General features: G+C 37.6%; 1 protein-coding gene across 22 annotated transcripts in view; it reads left to right on the top strand.

Annotated features, from left to right (window-relative positions):
• The window catches only part of CCDC66 (coiled-coil domain containing 66), a 104,328-nt gene that overhangs the window by 63,185 nt on the left and 19,981 nt on the right, over positions 1-21,162 (top strand). For 5 of the 22 annotated variants that reach the window (XM_086367423.1, XM_086367426.1, XM_086367424.1 and 2 more), the window contains 7 exons: positions 3,524-3,588; positions 4,263-4,288; positions 11,818-12,259; positions 13,871-14,030; positions 15,621-15,724; positions 17,170-17,291; positions 18,249-18,350. In XM_086367423.1, coding sequence (XP_086223549.1) covers positions 3,524-3,588; positions 4,263-4,288; positions 11,818-12,259; positions 13,871-14,030; positions 15,621-15,724; positions 17,170-17,291; positions 18,249-18,350 — 1,021 coding nt within the window. Of the gene's footprint in view, positions 1-1,553; positions 2,444-3,523; positions 3,589-4,262; positions 4,289-11,817; positions 12,260-13,870; positions 14,031-15,620; positions 15,725-17,169; positions 17,292-18,248; positions 18,351-21,162 lie in introns of those variants that run through there. The other 17 variants (XM_086367436.1, XM_086367431.1, XM_086367425.1 and 14 more) reach the window with 7 other exon arrangements.

The following is a 21,162-nucleotide window of genomic DNA, read 5'->3' as shown; positions in this document are numbered from 1 at the left end:
CGTGTGTGTCTATGTGCAGAGAGAAAAAGCAAATGTAGCAAAATATTAACAACTGTAACATCTAGGTAGAGGGTGTTCATTGAACTATTCTTGTTTTTGTTTAAACATTTTCATAATAATGAAAGTTAGAAACAAAATTTTAGAAGTCACACTATGTTAGCTCCCAGAAATACTTCTGCTAACATGTTGGTTTAAATCCTTTTAGCTTTTTTTCCCCCTATGCACAGATGACTTTTACTTAAAACAAAAACAACAGAGGATCAAATATTCATGGGTATCTGTTCATTTAATCAAATAAATTATCAAATGTTTCTAAGTTTATTTTCCACAGACCCAATACATAAATGAATATTCAAGGATGTCTTTCAGTTTTTATTGAATGTACTATAAGAATTCAGTGTGCCACATTTATTACAACTATGTTTGTAAAAATCATTTAAGAAAAGATAGATGAAAAATTCATAAACTTTTAGTTACTTCATTATGTCTAGGGGCATCTTCATCATGAAATAGCATTGCCAAATTTAATAAAGTTTTTGTTGCCATTAAAAATTTATGCTGTTTATTCACTTAAATATTTACTTTCTATATTGTTCAGTTCTAAGTGCTGTAAGTATAGAGTAGTCAAAAACCAACTGTGTTCCTCCGAGGCTCTCCCTGACACAGGATCTAAAACGTGTTAGTACCCTGATTCAAAGGGCGGGGACTGGGAAGTCCAAAGACTGGGCTCCTAATTTTACCCACTAGAGAAGTCCTCCAGCTCCGTGGAGGAAGTGACATTTAAATTGAGATTTGAAGGATGAATAGGAGACTCCTCTAACACTAGACTGAAAAGAGGGCTCTCCAGTTACAGTGCTTGATAAGTGACCTTAGGCAAGTTCCTGGACCTCTCCGTGCTTCAGGGATAAAGTGGTAAAGCTTAAACAAGACACACAAGGCCCTTATCCAGGTATGGCACTATTTAGCACTTGAAGTTGTTGCTGCTGTTTAAGAAGAGCTACAGTGTACTGGGCTTCATGCCGTGGCCACAGCTAGAAATAAGATATATTATATACCTGCCCTAGGAGTCTCTCTCCAGTTGTTTAGTGGCTAAATCATGTCTGACTCTTTTGCGACCCCATGGACTGTAGCCCACCGCTCTCCTTGTCCATAGAATTTCTCAGGCAAGAATACTGGAGTGGGTTGCCATTTCCTTCTCCAGAGGATCTTCCCCATCCAGTACCCCCTCCCTAACTTATTTTACACTAAAATTAGCCTCTCTCCCAAATGTACAATATAGCAAGTGTTAATTTCCAAACAGTGTTATTGCTTTTTGTTTCTCCCTACTTTTGCCACCTCCACTTGAGCTAACGCACTTCTCTGAGTGCTCTCTGTGAACTCTAGGGGCTGCAATTCCCAGGGAAGAACTACCACCATTCCAGAATCAGGACCACAAATCCCAAGTGGAGCGAAAGGATAGCCTCGCCCCCAAGCGCAGGCGCCAGTATACTCAATCCTGATTGGCCCGCTCTCCTAGCTCGCCAGCATCACTGTATCCAATCGGTGTGGTGCTTGTTGAGCGACGGCAGCAACCGGCGTACACAAGGGGCTTGAGCGTCCTGTGGAGAGCGCGAGAGGTCAGGCCATGAACTTGGGGTAAGCTGGGGAGAGAAAGGTGGTAGTCTGTGGAAGGGCGAGGCTTAATTGGCCCTTAGAGTCCTTCTCGGGGGACTTTCCAGTCCTGTGTCGTCCCAAGCCTCAGTGCCGGCTCCCTGAAGTGCAGAGGGACAAGGGGCTGGCCGGCCCTTTACTTTTCAAATTAATAACTCCTTTTCGCTTCCTCCTGTATCTCAGGAGGGAGAAGGAGGAGAGGCGTGAGAGGAGGTAAAAGGTGAGGGCAGGTGGAGAGATAAAGCTTAGCAGCTTCCCGGGGAGAAATCATGGCCCAGGTTCTGGTGCTTTGCGTCGCTGTCGTGGGGTGTTTTTGCAATGTTGGAGCGCCCAGAGAAGCTTAGCACCTGCAGTGCAAAGAGCCTAGGCTTCTCGAGGAGCCGTGGATCATTTGTGTTTGACATCTTGCAGGCCCTCATTAGATAATGGTGGTGGTGGTTCGAATCTTTGTGACTCCATGGACTGTAGCCTGCCGAGTTCCTCTGTCCATGGGATTCTCCAGGCGAGAATACTGGAGTGGGTTGTCATTCCCTTCTCCAGGGGACTCTCCTGACCCAGGGATTGAACCCTGGTCTCCAGTATTGCAGGCAGTTTCTTTATCGTCTGAGCCATCGGGGAAACCAAATAAAAAGGACCGTTGCATAGTTTTCTTGATTGGGAAGTTTGATATTTTAAGAAGATGAAAAGTCACCAAACTTACACACATGCACCTCATTTAGCAAATAGAATCCAGGGATAGCAAATAAATAAGACAGCCCCTGAAGGCGTTGCAATGCAGTAGTACTGAATAAAGGTACTTCACAATTTCATTCAAAGTCTTTTGTTTAAATTTCACCAGTGTAAACGTGAACTGTTTATAACTGTGCAACCGGAAAACCCTTAAAACCCATTCTTTCCAGTGTTCTTTCTTAATCATAAGTTGAGGTCGTTTGATTTCCCCCACCTTTAGCATCACAGCAAATTTCATATTCCTTTTTCTTGGTCTGCTGGGTTTAATTTTTTTTTTTTTTTTACTGTGGTTGTCATTTTTGTCCCTGTTGATACTTACTGACCTACTTTTTCCCTTCCTCTCTCCTGCTCCCCTCACCTTACTAAAATAGCATAATAACTGTGTGTACTGCTGCTTTTGGTTTTAGTGAAATTTTTATTAGAACTTTAACAAACATGCAATTTTTGTTGACAGTAACTACTGTTACTTTGTTCTCTTGCATTTAACAGGCACAGATAAAGTACAGAGAGGAAAATATAGGTGTATTACTGTGATACTTTAAAAAGTGTCACTAAGTCTGAATGTGTATTAGTTGAAATATTCAAAATAAAACTCCATGCTCAAGCAGTTTATAACCCTAGTGGCACTTTTACAGGTTCACTTCCAAATACTGCTCTACTAAGGCGATAGAATGTATTAGTCATGAGACCATTATGAAATTAATAAATAGTAACTAGAGGTTTTGCTCCTTTAACATGGGTGAGGAATTTCCTAACAGCATTATTTTTTTTTCCAGTCTGGAGTTAAAAGAATTAAATGATGTTAGAATAACCAGATTAATTTATTCCTTTATGACTGAGCAGCTGAACTGAACAAAAAGAAGTTTCAGGTTGAATACGATAAATTCTTTGTAGGAAAGTTTCAAGAATTTTTTCTATGTAGTTTTAAATTTTATCTTGAAAAATGTTTTAAATTAAAAGAATGATTTCAACTATACCTCAATTAAAAAAAAAAACACATTTTTTTTTAATGGTTTAATATTTACAAGGTTCTTGTATTAATTCAAAAGAACAAATTTACTTTCAAGGTTCAAATGAACATTTCTGGCTATTTAAAATGTTGCTATTTCTTAAAAATGACAGACAACTTTCTTTTATTTTGCAGAGATGGTTTAAAGCTTGAAACGGAATTATTGAATGGAAAAACCAAGCTTATATTGTCTCCATATGGTATGCTATGTTACTGGAAATCTAAAATATAAACTTTTAGATTCCTACATAAAATGTATTATTTTGTAACAGGTTTTTTGCTTGTAGTGGAATATTTAAATGATACTTTGAAAAAAACTGGTTTCCCTAATTTTCTCAAATTTATTTTTAGCCAAGTAGAGTCAAATCACATCATTGCTTACCACTGTCAGTATTTATTCATATAATTTAATGTTCCAGTATATTTCATATGTAACATCTCTTTGTTATATTTGTGTATAGCAAACATGCTTATTGTCTAATGAGTAATATGGGTGAAATTTATGTATTTACATTCGTACATGTAAACAATGTATTATTTGAGAACATTCAATTTATAATAAGACCATAGTTTTAAAGTCATTTTTAGTATTAGTTTTAAAACTCAGAGTATGCTTTGGTACTCTTCTCATTTAGATTATTTTCTTTTTCTTTAAACTGTTTATAGTTTTACCTTGGAAAGTGAACAAAAATGAAATAGAACTATTTGAACCACACTGTAAAAGTTAAAACATTTAATATCTAAAGTTGATGCTTTCGGGGGTTAATATTTTTAGTTAATATCTTCTTAAAACAATGCTAATTAAAATTTTCTTTTGTGACTGCCTTAGTATGTTTTTGGTCGATAGTTTAGTAAATTTTTTTTTCTTTTGTAGATCATAAATCAAAAGTTTCTGGAAAGGTAAGCCAAATGACTTTGACCTGACTTATTTTCAAATGTGAAATGCAATTCACTTTACAGTGGTTTGAAAATAATTCCTGTCAAACTATCATAAAGGATTTGGAGTGATGATTATAAGTTGCTGTTTGCTTGCTTTTAGGCTGGTTCTTTCACAAAAATGGAATCATAATTTTTTGGTTCAAAAAGACTTCTAGAATTTCTTTCTCCAGATCAGTTCTGTCCAGTAACACTTTCTGCAGTGATGGAAATGTTATAAAATCAGTGCTGTCCAATATGACAGCCAGCCACTAGCCATGTGTAGCTGTTAAGGGCTTAAAATGTGATCGGTATGATTAAGGAAGTTAATTGTTAATTCACTTATTTTATTTTAAATTTCAATTTAGTAACTACTGGACAGTGTAACTCCTGAGATCTTTAAAAACAGACTTTAGAAACAAACTTCTTTTTTCATACTCAGATTCCATTTTCCCGCACCAAATGGATGTATTTGGTTGACAAAATCTTAAATGCATTTAGCTTCTTAGTCCTAGAGGTTATACTTAAGCTAAATGATAATTTTCCTTTTCAATTATTTTTCCTTATCAGGAACCCACAGTGCCGTTTTCTGCAGAATATATTGCCACTTCAAGATTTTGATACCACTTCTTGTTTCCCATTTCTTTTCCCATTAAGCAGCAGAAATTTCTATTCTCCTCCATAAGTTTCTGTAGCCTCCTTTATTTTGAAGCATCTTAAAGTCTGTTTTTCCATATCTTGAGTAGAGCCCAGTTTGGGTGATGTGGCACTTATCAATTCTGAACCCTTGATGGCTTTGGTTTCCAGGTTTAATCAAGTGGAGACAATGCTTGAGTTCCCAGCTTATCAGTTACTTGGTAAATGGGTGACAGTGGTCTAAGTAATTCCACAAGCTACCTAGAAAAATTGTTACATGCACACACAGTATATGCATACCTTGTGTGTCCCCTTAATTGAAAAATATTTTTCTGCCCTAAAATATTGCAACAATTGTTTTTATTTGAGTCACAGTAACAAATACAGTACTCCTTTTCAAGCTCCTAGATTTAAAAACAAACAAAAAACTACCTGTAATAGTTGATTTGTGTCTTCCCCTGGCCTCTATTTTCTTGCGCATATTCCTTCTTCAATTGTGTCCTTAATGGGTTTGTTATTGTCAGTACATTTGTGAAGACATTTCATTATCTTTTTAACCAATTTAGGACATCCAGAGATCCCCTTTTATGCCTGTAATAAAGTTACTAGTCTTGGACTTTTGGTAAAATCCTTTCAAAATTCTTTTAGGGGTCTAGATATTTATTTATTGAATTAAAGCAGGTTGTTTTATTCCTCTTGCTTTGGGGGCACCAAAATACTGATGCATGGTAACTCTGTGAGGTGGATATGCTAATTAGCTTGATTGTGGTGTTTATTTCACAATGTATACCTATATCAAATTGTACACCTATTAAACCTCAGTAAAGCTGGAAGCAAGTACTGATGCAGCCTAAGTTTCCTGAATCTCAATTCTGCAGCTATATATTGATTTTCTCTATTCTGTAAGTTGCTCATAAATTCACTCATTATAGTGCTTTTCTTTTCTTCTACGAGGGTAAGCTCCTAAGTGACCATCCTGCCTCCAGTTCTTTTTTTCATCTTCCTCACCAGTTGAATTACTGTCATGTTTATAGTGTGCTGTTTAAACACTGTGAGCTCTAGCTCATCATCAAGTCTAAAATACTGTGGTCTGAGTACTTTAAGTTTTTCAAAATCTCTCCTGCATTTTTCTTTAATCTGTGGGAGTGAATTTGAAATAAATATGGTTGCCAGTGTAATATCTTTAGCTTTTATAGGGAGAGAAATATTAATGATTCAGTGTCATGGGTAATTTGTAAATTTAATATCTCACAATTAGTTGAAATATGAAACATTAAAAAATGTTTGCAGATATTTCTACGTGTGAAAATCAGAATAATCCCACACTAAAATATGCATATAGTATTAGTGCTAGGTAGCATGTTTTATGGAGAAGGCAATGGCACCCCACTCCAGTACTCTTGCCTGGAAAATCCCATGAACAGAGGAGCCTGGTAGGCTGCAGTCCATGGGGTCGCTAAGAGTCGGACATGAATGAGCGACTTCACTTTCACTTTTCACTTTCATGCATTGGAGAAGGAAATGGCAACCCACTCCAGTGTTCTTGCCTGGAGAATCCCAGGGACGGGGGAGCCTGGTGGGCTGCCATCTATGGGGTCGCACAGAGTCGGACACGACTGAAGCGACTTAGCAGCAGCAGCATGTTTTATATTTTAAAATATTAATTTTCTCTGAATCTTTCTGACCTTGGGATCCTGGTTCCATATAAATTCTGAGTCGACCAGCATTAAATACATTGGACCCTGTCTTTATATCTTTTTTAGGTAAAGAGCAACATGCTACATAGAAATGTTTATGACATTAATACCCTACTTGATCAATTAAAATTCATCTGATCCAGTAAATACTTGGAAAATGATATGGGCTAGATTGCTTTTTCCTATTAAGTAACTTGAACATAATTGAATATTTATTTCATAATTCATGATTTTTTGCTGCTTCCACTCATTACTCTTCTCAGGCATTAAGCTACAAACATATTCAGGATTGAGCTGAGTGTATATTGCTATCATGCCAGACATCGCTACCCCCCTTTTTCATTAAATACCTTTAGGTGATTTTTTTCTGAATTTATTTCTGGTATAAGTAGACTGTAGCAAAATAGTTCTAGTTAAATTGGGGCAGCAATTAATAGGTTTCTGTTCAGAAGAATTTACTGCAGCTGTGAAATTCCACTATGTGTGTATAGCTACGTTCTTGACTGTATTTGTTCTGTGACTCTGAGAGAAAAAAAAAGTAAAACCTAGTCCATGTTTCTTAAAAGCAGGACTGTCAGTTCAGTAAATAACTGTATGCTGCTGCTGCTGCTAAGTCGCTTCAGTCGTGTCTGACTCTGTGCGACCCCATAGACGGCAGCCCACCAGGCTCCTCCATCCCTGGGATTCTCCAGGCAAGAATACTGGAGTGGGTTGCCATTTCCTTCTCCAGTGCATGCATGCATGCTAAGTCGCTGCAGTCGTGTCCAACTCTGTGAGACCCCATGGACAGCAGCCCACCAGGCTCCTCTGTCCACAGGCTTCTCCAGACAAGAATAGTGGGTTGCCATGGCCTTCTCCAAAGTATTATGAGAGATTACCTAATAATATGAACCATGTGTTAATAATATATCTGAGGACTTGAGTTGCCCCTGTATAGGTGCTTATAAAGATGGATAAGGAATATAGAGTATATGTTGGAAACTAGGATGGAGGAGCCTGGTGGGCTGCAGTCCATGGGGTCGCTGAGAGTCGGACACGACTGAGTGACTTCATTTTCACTTTTCACTTTCATGCATTGGAGGAGGAGATGGCAGCCCACTCCAGTGGTCTTGCCTGGAGAATCCCAGGGACAGGGGAGCCTGGTGGGCTGCCGTCTATGGGGTCGCACAGAGTCAGACACGACTGAAGTGACTTAGCAGCAGCAGCAGCAGGACAAATTATTGCTTAGGCTCAAGTTACTGAGAAGAATCAGCCACTGAAAATAGCAGTAGTTGAATCTGTTTTTGTTTGTGAAACAATCACTCTGGAATCTTCCAAAGTGGCAATCAAGCAGGAACATTGTTTTTCACTGTGTGGAAATCAGTGAAGACCACCCAAATGAGAATAAGCAGAAGCTGTTAATTCAGAGTTTAATACAGCAGGGAGTCAGTCATTATCACCTGAATTTGGCAGTTTCTAATGCGGGCATTAGAGAAGCAAGCTTTATGATGTTTGGAAAAAAAGGTGGGGCCTCAGGTGTGCCCTAATTGGAGCTAATTCTGAATATTAAAGCTGTGATTGTTTAAAAAAAAAAAAGTTGTGTTCAGAAAGAACACAACTTTGAAAACACCGAGAAAAGGTTCTGACAACAAACTAACTGACACAGTGTCACACAACGCAGTAACTTAAACCAAAAAGTTCTTTGGGGCCTGGATCAGCTATAAAATTCTTTCTCAGTAGATAATTATCGATAGTGATTGGTTTTGGGGGGAGGCTGCTTTGGGGGTTTTGTTTTTACCAGTTTATACACTGCTTCTTAGAGTAGCATTTCCCCCAAGAGTCAAAATGCATTCCATCAAATGCTAGCCCCATGCTCCTGGAAGAGGAACTGGATACCATAAATCTCAAAGAATCCCAATGATCGTGAGCAAATGAAGTTTTGCACTTTATAAACTTGTCTGTATTTAATTGGGTATTCGCCAGTTATTGCTCCATGAAATCCTTTTGTACTTTAACACTTGTTTAAATCCCGTGAAACTCATGTTCCAAAGAAGGGACCATGGTTCTCAAATTTTCATGTTCATAAGAATCACCTGGAGAGCCTGATAAAACAGATTTCTCAGCCTTCCCCTGGAATTTCTGATCCAGTAGGTCTGGGTTTTGTTTTTCTGTGAGTTTTTAGAAACTCATACTACTGACCCAGGGACCGTACTCTGAGAATCATCACTCTGAGATATGTAGAATTACTCAGCTCTACCACTTTTTTTTTTTTTTTTTTTACTACCAAGCTATCAAAATCCATAGCATGTTAGATCTGAGATGGAATTTGCTTTCATTTATTCAACCAGTATTTATTGGGCACCAGCTATTTGTGAGGCACTGGACTAGGCAGTTGGGATAAGTGAAGAAACACTAACATGCTATCTATCCTCTCAGAGCTCAGAGTATAGTGGTGAAAAACTAAAACCAATAAACATGATTGCAAATTGTGGTAAGAACCACAGAGGAAAAGGCGAGCATGGATGGGGAGGGATTAGCAGGGGGAGCTTAGTTTATGTTGGTCTGATAGGTTAAATGTCAAACTCCTTGCAGCTCTTCCCGATAAGATCAGGCTTTCCTACTCCTTGAATCTGGACTGCCCTTGTAAACCCACTTTGACCAACAGAATGTGGCAGAAGTGGTGTTATGCATATTCTAGAACCAAGGCATCAGTAGGCCTTCAGCTTCCATTGTCACCTTCTTGGAACCCATCCAATAAAGAAATTGGGATAAAAGACTCTGTGGAGAGAGACCCACTATCCCAGCTGAGCCCAAATTCCTGTTTGTCAGTGTAAGCTGCTTCTGACTGCTGGCTGCCTGCTTTAGATGGATAAGTGCTCTTTAGTTCATCCTAGTTGCCACCCAGCCTAATTTGCAGTAGGTATTTAAATTTGTCACCTTTCATTGAAAGAATTAGTTATATAAAAATAGCCATAGGATAGGAGGGTAAAGAGAGCATGTTGCTGCTGCTACTGCTAAGTCACTTCAGTTGTGTCTGACTCTGTGTGACCCCATAGACGGCAGCCCACCAGGCTCCCCCGTCCCTGGGATTCTCCAGGCAAGAACACTGGAGTGGGTTGCCGTTGCCTTCTCCAATGCATGAAAGTGAAAAGTGAAAGTGAAGTTGCTCAGTCATGTCCGACTCCTAGCGACCCCATGGACCACAGCCCACTAGGCTCCTCCATCCATGGGATTTTCCAGGCAAGAGTACTGAAGTGGGGTGCCATTGCCTTAGGTTGTGCTATCAGTATTATCGAAAGTCTTAAAGCCTGGGATGAAAGGGTGTACATGGGATGAAGAGGATAATAAAGAGATTTTGCTGCTGCTGATATGGCACATTTTGAAAAGTAGGGTAAAATGAGGTTGATTAATTGGTCAAAGTGTGGTTATGTATTATGTAATTTTTGAAAGCAAGGAGATTTGAGATATGATAAGCCAGATGAAAGCCATATGGTATCTACCCAACTCCTTGACAGCAGGAATTTTGTCTTACTCATTTTATGCCTTCAGCATCTTTTCCATAGTGTTGATCACCTAAAGAGCTACAGTTAATATTGATTGAATGAGTGTTCAATTACTTTATGTTAGATGTGTCTGCAGAAACGTACAGTGGGTTAAAAAAGAGGTAGATTTGAGAAAAGCAAGCTGTATTTGTTTGGTAATGAAAACCTGAATTTAGACTTAAGGTCATATAAAAGGGGAGAAAAAGACATTTGGACGGAAGAAATGACCAGTATTTGCTGGTAAACTAAAGAACACCTTGAAGGAAAATAAAGAGTCAAAGTTGACTCCATGGTTACTGATCTGAAAGATTGGGACAGCAGTGCTACAAAAATTAGATATTTTGAAAAGGAATGCTAACTTGGGGATGAGAGATAAAGAATTTGGTCTTTAAATGGTGTAGTTGAAGATAGTCACTCAACAAAATTTCCTTAAACCTACCCTGTTCCACTCACTGTTCAGATACTGGGGACACAGCAGTGGACAAAGCAAACAAAAATCTGCACTGTGGAGTTTAAGTTAGACAAAGGTGGGATGGGCAGAAAATAATCAAAATAAATATAGAATATTACAATACCAAAAGTGCTATAGAGCAAAATAAAGGAGAGAAAGGGAAGGGGGCACAGTTCAGTTCAGTTGCTTAGTCGTGTCCGACTCTTTGTGACCCCACAGACTGCCGCACGCCAGGCTTCCCTGTCCATCACAAACTCCTGGAGTTTACTCAGACTCTTGTCCATTGAGTCAATGATACTATCCAAACCATCTCATCCTCTCTCATCCTCTTCTCCTCCTGCCTTCAATCTTTCCTAGCAACAGGCTCTTTTCCAGTGAGTCAGTTCTTTACATCAGGTGACCAAAGTATTGGAGCTTTCTGCCACAAGGGTGGTGTTGGGCACAGTAGCTTGGGAAAATGGGGAGTAGGAATGTGGGAGTGAGTTCAGAGCAGGAAGCCTGCAGTTTTTAATAGAGTGTTCAGAGAAGACTTCCATGAGCCAGTCATGTTGGAGCCCTGATTTGAAGGTGGTTAGTGAATGAGCCATGTAAAATTTGAAGGAATAATGTCCAATGTAGAGGGATTAACAAGTGTTAAGGTCTATGACTGGAGGTTCTTGTTGAAATTGTGATTTTGAAAGGTTACAGTTATGGGTAGTTACAAGGTCAGTATAAGATACCACTGTGGGAATAAGTAACTGAAGTAGCATGGAAGATAAGCAGAGCAGAGTCCAGGGAAGTGAGGTTATTCAAACAATGTAAAAGCACCAGTAGTTAAGATAGGAGTTAGGTTAGAGAGAGGGATGGTGACCCACCAGCTCAGATTTTAAGGAATAAGGGATGGTAACCTAAAGGTCTGTAAAGACAAAGGTATTGTGCGTGTTACAATGCTGACATGAGATTCAAAGCTGAAGTGGAATGGACTGTAACAACCAAAATTAAAATTGTTTTGTAATCTTCATTATTCTGAAATAAAATAATAATCCCCAGTTGTTAAAGATTTCAAGTGAAGATTTGCAAAGGTTAAGTATGAGTTTCTACGGATGTATTACCTGACTGGCAAAGTGGAGGGAAAAAAGTTTTGAAGCCTGGCTTATCATTGATTATATAGAGATAATTTTTCATTTTTCATATGCTATTATAAATAATAAATTTATTTTGTTTTAACAGATGGGAAATAAAACCAAGATTGCAAAATATCCTTTACGAACTAAAACTGGATACATTCTAAAATCACAAAATACTTGTGTGAGGAGTGAAAAATTTTTGCAAAAGAAAAGAATTGGTTCAGAAACTTCACTGCTAAAAGGTGAAAAAAATAGTATGACTTTTTCACCCACTAAGGATTTATGCAAACAGTCTGTAGACAAAGACAGTCTTCATACCGAGAAAGAAATTTCATTTGCACCCCCTAATATACAGAAGACTAGAAACACCATGAATCCATTTGTAGTAGCTAAACAGAAGCCTTGTAGAAAGCACATCACAGCTGAAAATAGAAAGAGCGGTTTGGTGTGTCTAACAGAAGACCAACTACAACGAATTTTGATGACTGTAAACCAAGGAAGTAAATCTATTACCCTGACTGAGAATGAAAAGGAGGAGGAAACAAGTAAGATTTTTCTAAAATTTTAATATTTTATCAATATGTAAGTGTTTTAGAATTTCAGTTTCATTGTATTTTACCTAACTGCCTCTTAAATTCTAGTTTAACGCATGAACTTTTAAAATAAATATTTGTTTAGAAGACATTCTCTCATATGCAAAATTACTCTTATAGTTAAAATATGCCATGTTTTATTTAACATTAATGCTAAGAATATTATTCTCATGTACCATAGACTTAAGAAATCCAGCTTTGTGCATCTAGATGTCATACAGAAAGAAAGCTGTTGTGCTCATTTTAGAATGTTAGAAGGCTTTACTTAGATGAAAAATAAATATATAAAATGTTCAAAAAAATTACTATAGTATTTCTAGTGAAAAATGACAAGAATTTTGCTATAGAGATTGGACACGAGTTGCTGAAAAGGATTATTTTCCTGGCCCTGGCTTTTGTTCTTACTGACCTTCAGTCCTTGCTAAGACTTGACAACACTATCTTTGTAACCAATGTAAAACACTTACTTGGAAGTAGTAGAGTATTATATGCCTTCTATTTTACTAATTAGGGCATTGATTATATTTTTAAAAGCCTTCTAGTTTCAGCTTTAAGCTAAGGATTTGTGACTATGAGTAGAAATACTGTTAAAATTTTGTTAGGCAACAGTGACATAAATAAAAATAAAATCAACAGTCACCAGAAAGAGGGCCCACAACTGGTTTGGGGACCAGGTAGGTCCTTAACACTCCCATAGGGCTCATAATGGAGTAATTTACCTCCTCTTAGGGTAGATTATTCTTTGTAAAGTGAGAGTGCTAGCTTTTATCCTTAAAAGTTTAGAAGTTTATTACTTAAAAAATATTCTTGTGTAATTATGTGGCTGCACCGCAGTCTTAGTTGTGATGCATGGGATCTTCATCTGTTTTCAGCTGTGGAGTGCAGGATCTCTAGCTGGGCTGTGGGATTTAGTTCCCTGAGGAGGGATTGCACCTGGGTCCCCTGCTTTGGGAGCTCAGAGTCTTAGCCTCCGGACCACCAGGGAAGTCCTTTTCTTTAAATAAATTAATTTTTATTGGAGTATAGTTGGTTTGAAGGCTTCCCAGGTGGCTCAGTGGTAAAGAATTTTTTGAGCCAAGCATATGTGCCCTATATAAAATATTTGGAATAGATATATACAATAGTCCATGGAAAAGTTCTGCAGTGATTGATTTCCCAGCTAAATGAGAAAAATAAGGACAAGGTAATGAGTTTTTTTCTAAATCTGTTTGCATTTATTTTCCTTTAAGTTGTGATTTGTGTTATTTATACTATTTGTAAAAGTAATGTTGGCAAGAGTAAATGGAGGTTTTTCCCTCATTGTTGTTGCTTGTTTTCTTTGTTGAAATAAAAGTTTGTATGGCTATGGCCATACCTCTGGGCCATTTAACCTCTGAGACTCAGTTTCCGTTTTTAACAAAAAGGGAATTGTAATACCCACTGCAAGAACTGCTGTAAGAAGTAAGTAATTAGATAATGTGTAAAGCAGTATTTAAAAAAAATTGTATAGCAGTATATCAAGATAAGGTATTATAATAGATGCAATTTTAGTATTAATTTTAAAACATGCATTTTGCCTTGTAGGTCAGTATAGTCTAAACAATATTCCTGATCAGCCAAAGGATGAGAACATCATGGGACTTCTCCAAAATACTGAGACTGTTTCATCTATTCAGGATGAAAGCAAATCTGTTTTAAATAAAAATCAGGTGACATCTAATCAGTGTGAGCAGAAAATTTCCACGTATGTAACTCATCTGTTACTGTGGGGTCATCTTGGGAATATGATTTTACTTTTCCTTGATTTGTATGTGAAATATTTATTCTGAAGACTAGAGCTATTTAATGTTTTATTACTTAATATTTATGGAGTAAGTTTACGAACAAAGCTAGTGGAGGTGATGGAATTCCAGTTGAGCTATTTCAAATCCTGAAAGATGATGCTGTGAAAGTGCTGCACTCAACATGCCAGCAAATGTGGAAAACTCAGCAGTGGCCACAGGACTGGAAAAGGTCAGTTTTCATTCCAATCCCAAAGAAAGGCAATGCCAAGGAATGCTCAAAATTCTCCAAGCCAGGCTTCAGCAATATGTGAACCATGAACTTCCAGATGTTCAAGCTGGCTTTAGAAAAGGCAGAGGAACCAGAGATCAAATTGTCAATATCCGCTGGATCATGGAAAAAGCAAGAGAGTTCCAGAAAAACATCTATTTCTGCTTTATTGACTATGCCAAAGCCTTTGACTGTGTGGATCACAATAAACTGTGGAAAATTCTGAAAGAGATGGGAATACTAGACCACCTGACCTCCCTCTTGAGAAACCTATATGCAGGTCAGGAAGCAAGAGTTAGAACTGGACATGGAACAACAGGCTGGTTCCAAATAGGAAAAGGAGTATGTCAAGGCTGTATATTGTCACCCTGCTTATTTAACTTATATGAGAAACGCTGGGCTGGAAGAAGCACAAACTGGAATCAAGATTGCCAGGAGAAATATCAGTAACCTCTGATATGCAGATGACACCACCCTTATGGCAGAAAGTGAAGAGGAACTAAAAAGCCTCTTGATAAAAGTGAAAGAGGAGAGTGAAAAAGTTGGCTTAAAGCTCAACATTCAGAAAACGAAGATCGTGGCATCCGGTCCCATCACTTCATGGCAAATAGATGGGGAAACAGTGGAAACTGTGTCAGACTTTATTTTTCTGGGCTCCCAAATCACTGCAGATGGTGACTGCAGCCATGAAATTAAAAGACACTTACTCCTTGGAAGGAAAGTTATGACCAACCTAGATAGTATATTAAAAAGCAGAGATATTACTTTGCCAACAAAGGTCCGTCTAGGCAAGGCTATGGTTTTTCCAGTGGTCATGTATGGATGCAAGAGTTGGACTGTGAAGAAAGCTGAGCACCAAAGAATGGATGCTTTTGAACTGTGGTATTGGAGAAGACTCTTGAGAGTCCCTTGGACTGCAAGGAGATCCAACCAGTCCATTCTGAAGGAGATCAGTCCTGGGTGTTCATTGGAAGGAATGATGCTGAAGCTGAAACTCCAATACTCATGCGAAGAGTTGACTCATTGGAAAAGACCCTGATGCTGGGAGGGATTGGGGGCAGGAGGAGAAGGGGACGACAGAGGATGAGATGGCTGGATGGCATCACCGACTCGATGGACATGAGTTTGAGTGAACTCTAGGAGTTGGTGATAAACAGGGAGGCCTGGTGTGCTGCGATTCATGGGGTCACAAGGAGTTGGACACGACTGAGCGAATGAACTGAACTGAAGTTTATAGAAATGTATAATAAGGTTTTTGTTATTTTTTTATGTTTTGTCTTAGAGAGAATGTATGGAAACCAGCTGACATATTCAGTACTCTGGGAGAAAGAGAACGTGATAGAAGTTTATTGGAAGCAAAAAAAGCCCAGTGGAGGAAAGAGCTTGGTAGGTAATTACTGCACCTTTTATTATATTAATAGTTTTGTTATCTAAGGAATATATATTGAGGATGAAATAGATCTTTCAGTATATTATCCAAAATCTTGTTTTATATCATCCACCATCTAGAGTAGTTCTCTGCAAATGGCATAATAAACTTTATGATTTCACATTCCTTTCAACAGTCTTTTATTTTTTAGTGCTCTGTGGTGTTCATCCAAAGCCACAGATGAACATTAATATCAGTGTCATTCTGGAGCTCAAACAAAGGTTTCTAAACATTTCTCATTTCCTGAGAATCCATTTTCATATTTTTCCATTACAGAAATTTTATAGGTTGAAAATGGTTTTATTTAAAAATATTTTATTTCAAAAATTAAAACTTTCTAATCAACAATCATCAGTAGGATACCAATCAGTATATCCCCTGTAAAAACAAGCTTATTTCTCTTTTTCAGTCTGTGGATATCATAATAAAATAATTTATAATTTGTGTTAAGTTGGATTTTAAGGTAACTAAGACAATAACTAAGAAACTCTTGTTACTTCTTGGGCTAGACTTAGTGTCCAGGTATGAGAGCTTGAAAAATACTGCAGTAATAGTTGTACTTCTTAGGAATAGTTGTACTACTAAAAGCATAAAGATGGAATTCATTGTCCACTGAACTGGAAAGTTTCTAGTTAGTCATAGCCCTGCTGGGACAGGTGATCTACAAAAAGAGATAAACAGAAGAAACTGGGAGTGAATTTCTGTTGGAAGTCAAAGTAATAGAAGAGTGAAGGAATTAAATAAATGTATAGTAACTGTATCAGAAGGTTTGGAGATTGTGTGTTTTTATCATAATTCAACTTTAAATATTTTGATACAAATTTGGACACATGATTTTATATATTTTACTTTTCAGCAGTTATGAATAATAATGCTTGACATTTTTAAAATACTTTGTATGAGGCCCTGTACTGAGAATAAGCACTATTATTAATCTCATTTTGCAAAGTGAAAAAGGGGGTTTAGAGGAGTAAACATCAGTTTTCCCACAGTCACACAGCAGGGAAATGGTTCACCTTCAGTTTGAACCCAGGTTTTTCTGACTTCAGTTCTAGCCTTTAAGAATCTTAGTAATAATTGAATGAACATTACCAAAGAATAGAAGCTCACATAATTAGCATAATATAAAATATGTTATTCTGAAAAATTCCTCCTTGTTTATAATTATAGTAAAACAAACATTTTACATTCATTTATGCCATACTTAAATTTGTTTCTGATTAAATGTTTTATTTTATAAATCTTAGAGTTCTCTCTGTCTTGTGAGTTAACCTCCTTCCTCAAAAACAGTTTTGAGTAGATCTTCTTAAACATTTGCAGTCTTTAAGAAGGTCATGATTTGTTTACGTGATTTTTTTTTTACAGTTTTTACATATTTTTTAAAAAAGGACATTATTTACAGATGAACAGGTTGCTTTAAAGAAGAAAGAAAAAGAAGCTTCTGAAAAATGGAATAATCCATGGAAAAAATCTGAAAGTGATAAAATAGAATGGGAAAAACTTCAAATTGTGGACCAGTCTAAGGTAAGAGCATCAAAATCAGGCATTTATGGAATGTAAGATACCTTAACTGCAGTTTTTTAGTGCTAAGCCTTGTTTATATCATAAAGCTTATTTTTGAAGCTTATTCATTTTTTAAAAAACTCACGCTACATTTGATGTTTTAAAATGTTATTTTGAATTTAAGTATGACCTCAACTACTCTGTATCCTATAAATAATCTTACTATATACTATAATATAAACCTACTATATTGTAGGTGAGTATAGAGGTTCCTGGCACCTCCTTGAGGCTCCTCTAAGAGATCTCCATGATGTTTTCAGTTCAGCTGAGTCATGTCCGACTTTTTGCGACCCCATGGACTGCAGCGAGCCAGACTTTCCTGTCCCATCACCAGCTCCTGGAGCTTACTCAAACTCATGTCTATCGAGTCAGTGATGCCATCCAACCATCTCATCCTGTCATCCCCCTTCTCCTCCCGCCTTCAACCTTTCCCAACATCAGGGTCTTTTCCAGTGAGTCAGTTCTTCGCATTAGAGGGCCAAAGTATTGGAGTTCCAGCTTCAGCATCAGTCCTTCCAAAGAAATCCCAGGGCTGATCTCTTTCAGAATGGACTGGTTGAATCTCCTTGCAGTCCAAGGGACTCTCAAGAGTCTTCTCCAACACCACAGTTCAAAAGCATCACTTCTTTGGCGCTCAGCTTTCTTTATAGTCCAACTCTCACATCCATACATGACTACTAGAAAAATCATAGCTTTGACTAGACGGACCTTTGTTGGCCATGATGTTTTACATAACCACAAAATTCTACCACTGACCATGTGGTATCCATTACAAGGTTATCAAGTCAAACATAAGTGATTGCTGATCAAACAGAAGTATATACTGTGTGTCCCTCAGGGAGTACTTCAGGGACTTTAAATTCAGTATGTGTTTAATATTAGACAAAAAAGTACCCTTGTTTTTCTATTTATTTTTAGACTTCTGCCTGCTCTTCTAGCATTCTGTCACAGTCTCCCAGTCAGGTAATGGTGATCCATGCTGATGGGCCCTCACTGCCTCGAGCTAGTCAGACCTCACAGGTAAGTTCTAAGTGTCATTATTGTAAATACATAAACCCTTTCACATCGATTGCTGTATAAACTATTTCCTTGAAGAAGTGAATCTCAGTACTCTTTTTAAAAAAATTATCTGTTAACTTTACTGAGTACAGTATGCTCCTTAAATTTTTTTAAAAAGTTATCAACTATTCTTTTTTTCCTTCCTAGTGAACAATTTACATTTAACAAATGCATTCTGAGAATAAGGTAGTAAACTAAAAGTATCATTCTGGTGATAGAAATTTTCAATACTGGTAGATTTCTTACAGAATACATCTGTTTAGGTTGTTTGCATGGCAGCTTTTTTCTGCTTCATGTGGGACTGACTTCCCTACATAAAATGATTTTATAGGCTACTCAAATTATTAATATGAATTACATTTTTCTGTGTTCCCCAAAGCACTTTGACTAGCTGTTAAAAGGCAATCCATTGGTCTTGCTGGCAGTAATTTTGGAAAATTCTGTAGTTTTGAATGACAATTTTAAGTTTTACTACTAAAAACTACAAATAAAACTATTCATGAAGTTGTTGAGAATTAGTTGCAAGCTTGTTTACTTTTCAACATTAGGATTGAAAAGAACTTTAATGCTAAAAATATTAAGTACTTCTATTACTGAAATGTTGGTTGAAGTGTCAATGTGTTGCTTATTTTGCATGGTTTTTTAGGTCATTTATTATCCAGGAGTAATCCATACTATATTAATGCAAATAAAGAGTTAACCATTTGAGGTGATTTTGCATTTTTTTTTTAATGATAACGTTTGTCTTTTATTTTGTAATCTAGAAAACCAGTAAAGTTATTTATACTGTGGAGTCAGAGATAGGGGTTGGGAGTGGGAGAAAGACTAGAAAGGAAAACATATACTAAATCTAGAACTGAACCACCGAAGATTAGGATATGATTATGTTTGCGTATTTTTACTATTGAAATATAGTTTTTAATGTATTTTAGTATAAATGTGGTTAAGATAATGGAGAGGTACTACTGAGGGGACATGAACTAACTGGGTAACAAAAAGAAATCCCCCTTTAAATACTTGAAAGATGTTGGTCTCACAAATTGCAGCCATAGCCACAAGCATTTCTTTTATTTGAATGAATATTAAGTTAACATCTTCATGTAACTGAGAAATTCACTTTCAGGCAGAATCATCAAGGCCAGTTTAGTTAAAACAGGAGGTAATGCATATAAAGTGTGTAGGACAGTGACTGATGTAACAAGCGTTGAATGAAGGTTTGCTGAGGTTACAATTTACAAAGCACAGGACCATTCTGAGCCCTGAGGGTGTTAGAAGTTAGTCCTCCCACCATCTTCCTTTCTCCTGCTCTTGATTCTCAATCTTATTCCTCCTTTCCCAGTTGAATGGTCCTGTATTCTCTTTCCTGTATTGTTCAACTTAAACATTCTTTTACACTCTGCAACTTAAAATTTCTTTTTGTGTTTCTAAGAAATATTTCACTTACAGCCTCAGCCTTTTTGACAATACCTCACTTTCATGAAACCTTGGCTTTCTCTAATGACTATACCCCTCCCTGGGAAGCCTTTTATTAAGAAGAGTATATTTTTTCATACTCTCTAACATGGGATAGAAAGTGTGGTTATCATTCTGCTAGCTTCCTGTTGCTACCACCAGACTGTAGTTCTGCAGTTGGACAACAAAATATTCTTCTAATTTTTCACCCTTTTTTCGGTGGTAAAATATACATAACATAAAATTAATCATTTTGGGACTTCCCTAGCAGTCCAGCAGTTAATAAGACTCAGCATTTTCACTGCTGTGTGCCTGGGTTCTGTCTCTGGTTGGGGAACTAAAATCCTTCAAGACATGTGATATGGCCAAAAAAATACAGTATTAATCATTTCTAACTATATACTATGCCAAAGCCTTTGACTATATGGATCACAATAAACTGTGGAAAATTCTGAAAGAGATGGGAATACCAGACCACCTGACCTGCCTCTTGAGAAACCTATATGCAGGTCAGGAAGCAACAGTTAGAACTGGACATGGAACAACAGACTGGTTCCAAATAGGAAAAGGAGTACATCAAGGCTGTATATTGTCACCCTGTTTATTTAACTTATATGCAGAGTACATCATGAGAAACGCTGGACTGGAAGAAGCACAAGCTGGAATCAAGATTGCCAGGAGAAATATCAGTCACCTCAGATATGCAGATAACACCACCCTTATGGCAGAAAGTGAAGAGGAACTACAAAGCCTCTCGATGAAAGTGAAAGTGGAGAGTGAAAAAGTTGGCTTAAAGCTCAACATTCAGAAAATGAAGATCATGGCATCCGGTCCCATCACTTCATGGGAAATAGATGGGGAAACAGTGGAAACTGTGTCAGACTTTTTCTGGGCTCCAAAATCACTGTAGATGGTGACTGCAGCCATGAAATTAAAAGACGCTTACTCCTTGGAAGGAAAGTTATGACCAACCTAGATAGTATATTCAAAAGCAGAGACATTACTTTGCCAACAAAGGCTCGTCTAGTCAAGGCTATGGTTTTTCCTGTGTCATGTATGGATGTGAGAGTTGGACTGTGAAGAAGGCTGAGCGCCGAAGAATTGACGCTTTTGAACTGTGGTGTTGGAGAAGACTCTTGAGAGTCCCTTGGACTGCAAGGAGATCAGCCTGGGATTTCTTTGGAAGGAATGATGCTAAAGCTGAAACTCCAGTACTTTGGCCACCTCATGCGAACAGTGGACTCATTGGAAAGGACCCTGATGCTGGGAGGGATTGGGGGCAGGAGGAGAAGGGGATGACAGAGGATGAGATGGCTGGATG

This window comes from Bos grunniens, chromosome 22, assembly GCF_055505025.1.
Source record: "Bos grunniens cultivar Pamir isolate PY7600 chromosome 22, Bosgru_T2T1.0, whole genome shotgun sequence".
In the NCBI taxonomy this organism is placed as follows: domain Eukaryota; kingdom Metazoa; phylum Chordata; class Mammalia; order Artiodactyla; family Bovidae; genus Bos; species Bos grunniens.
The sequence above is the reverse complement of the archived record's forward strand: the minus strand, read 5'-3'. Positions and strand labels throughout refer to the sequence as shown.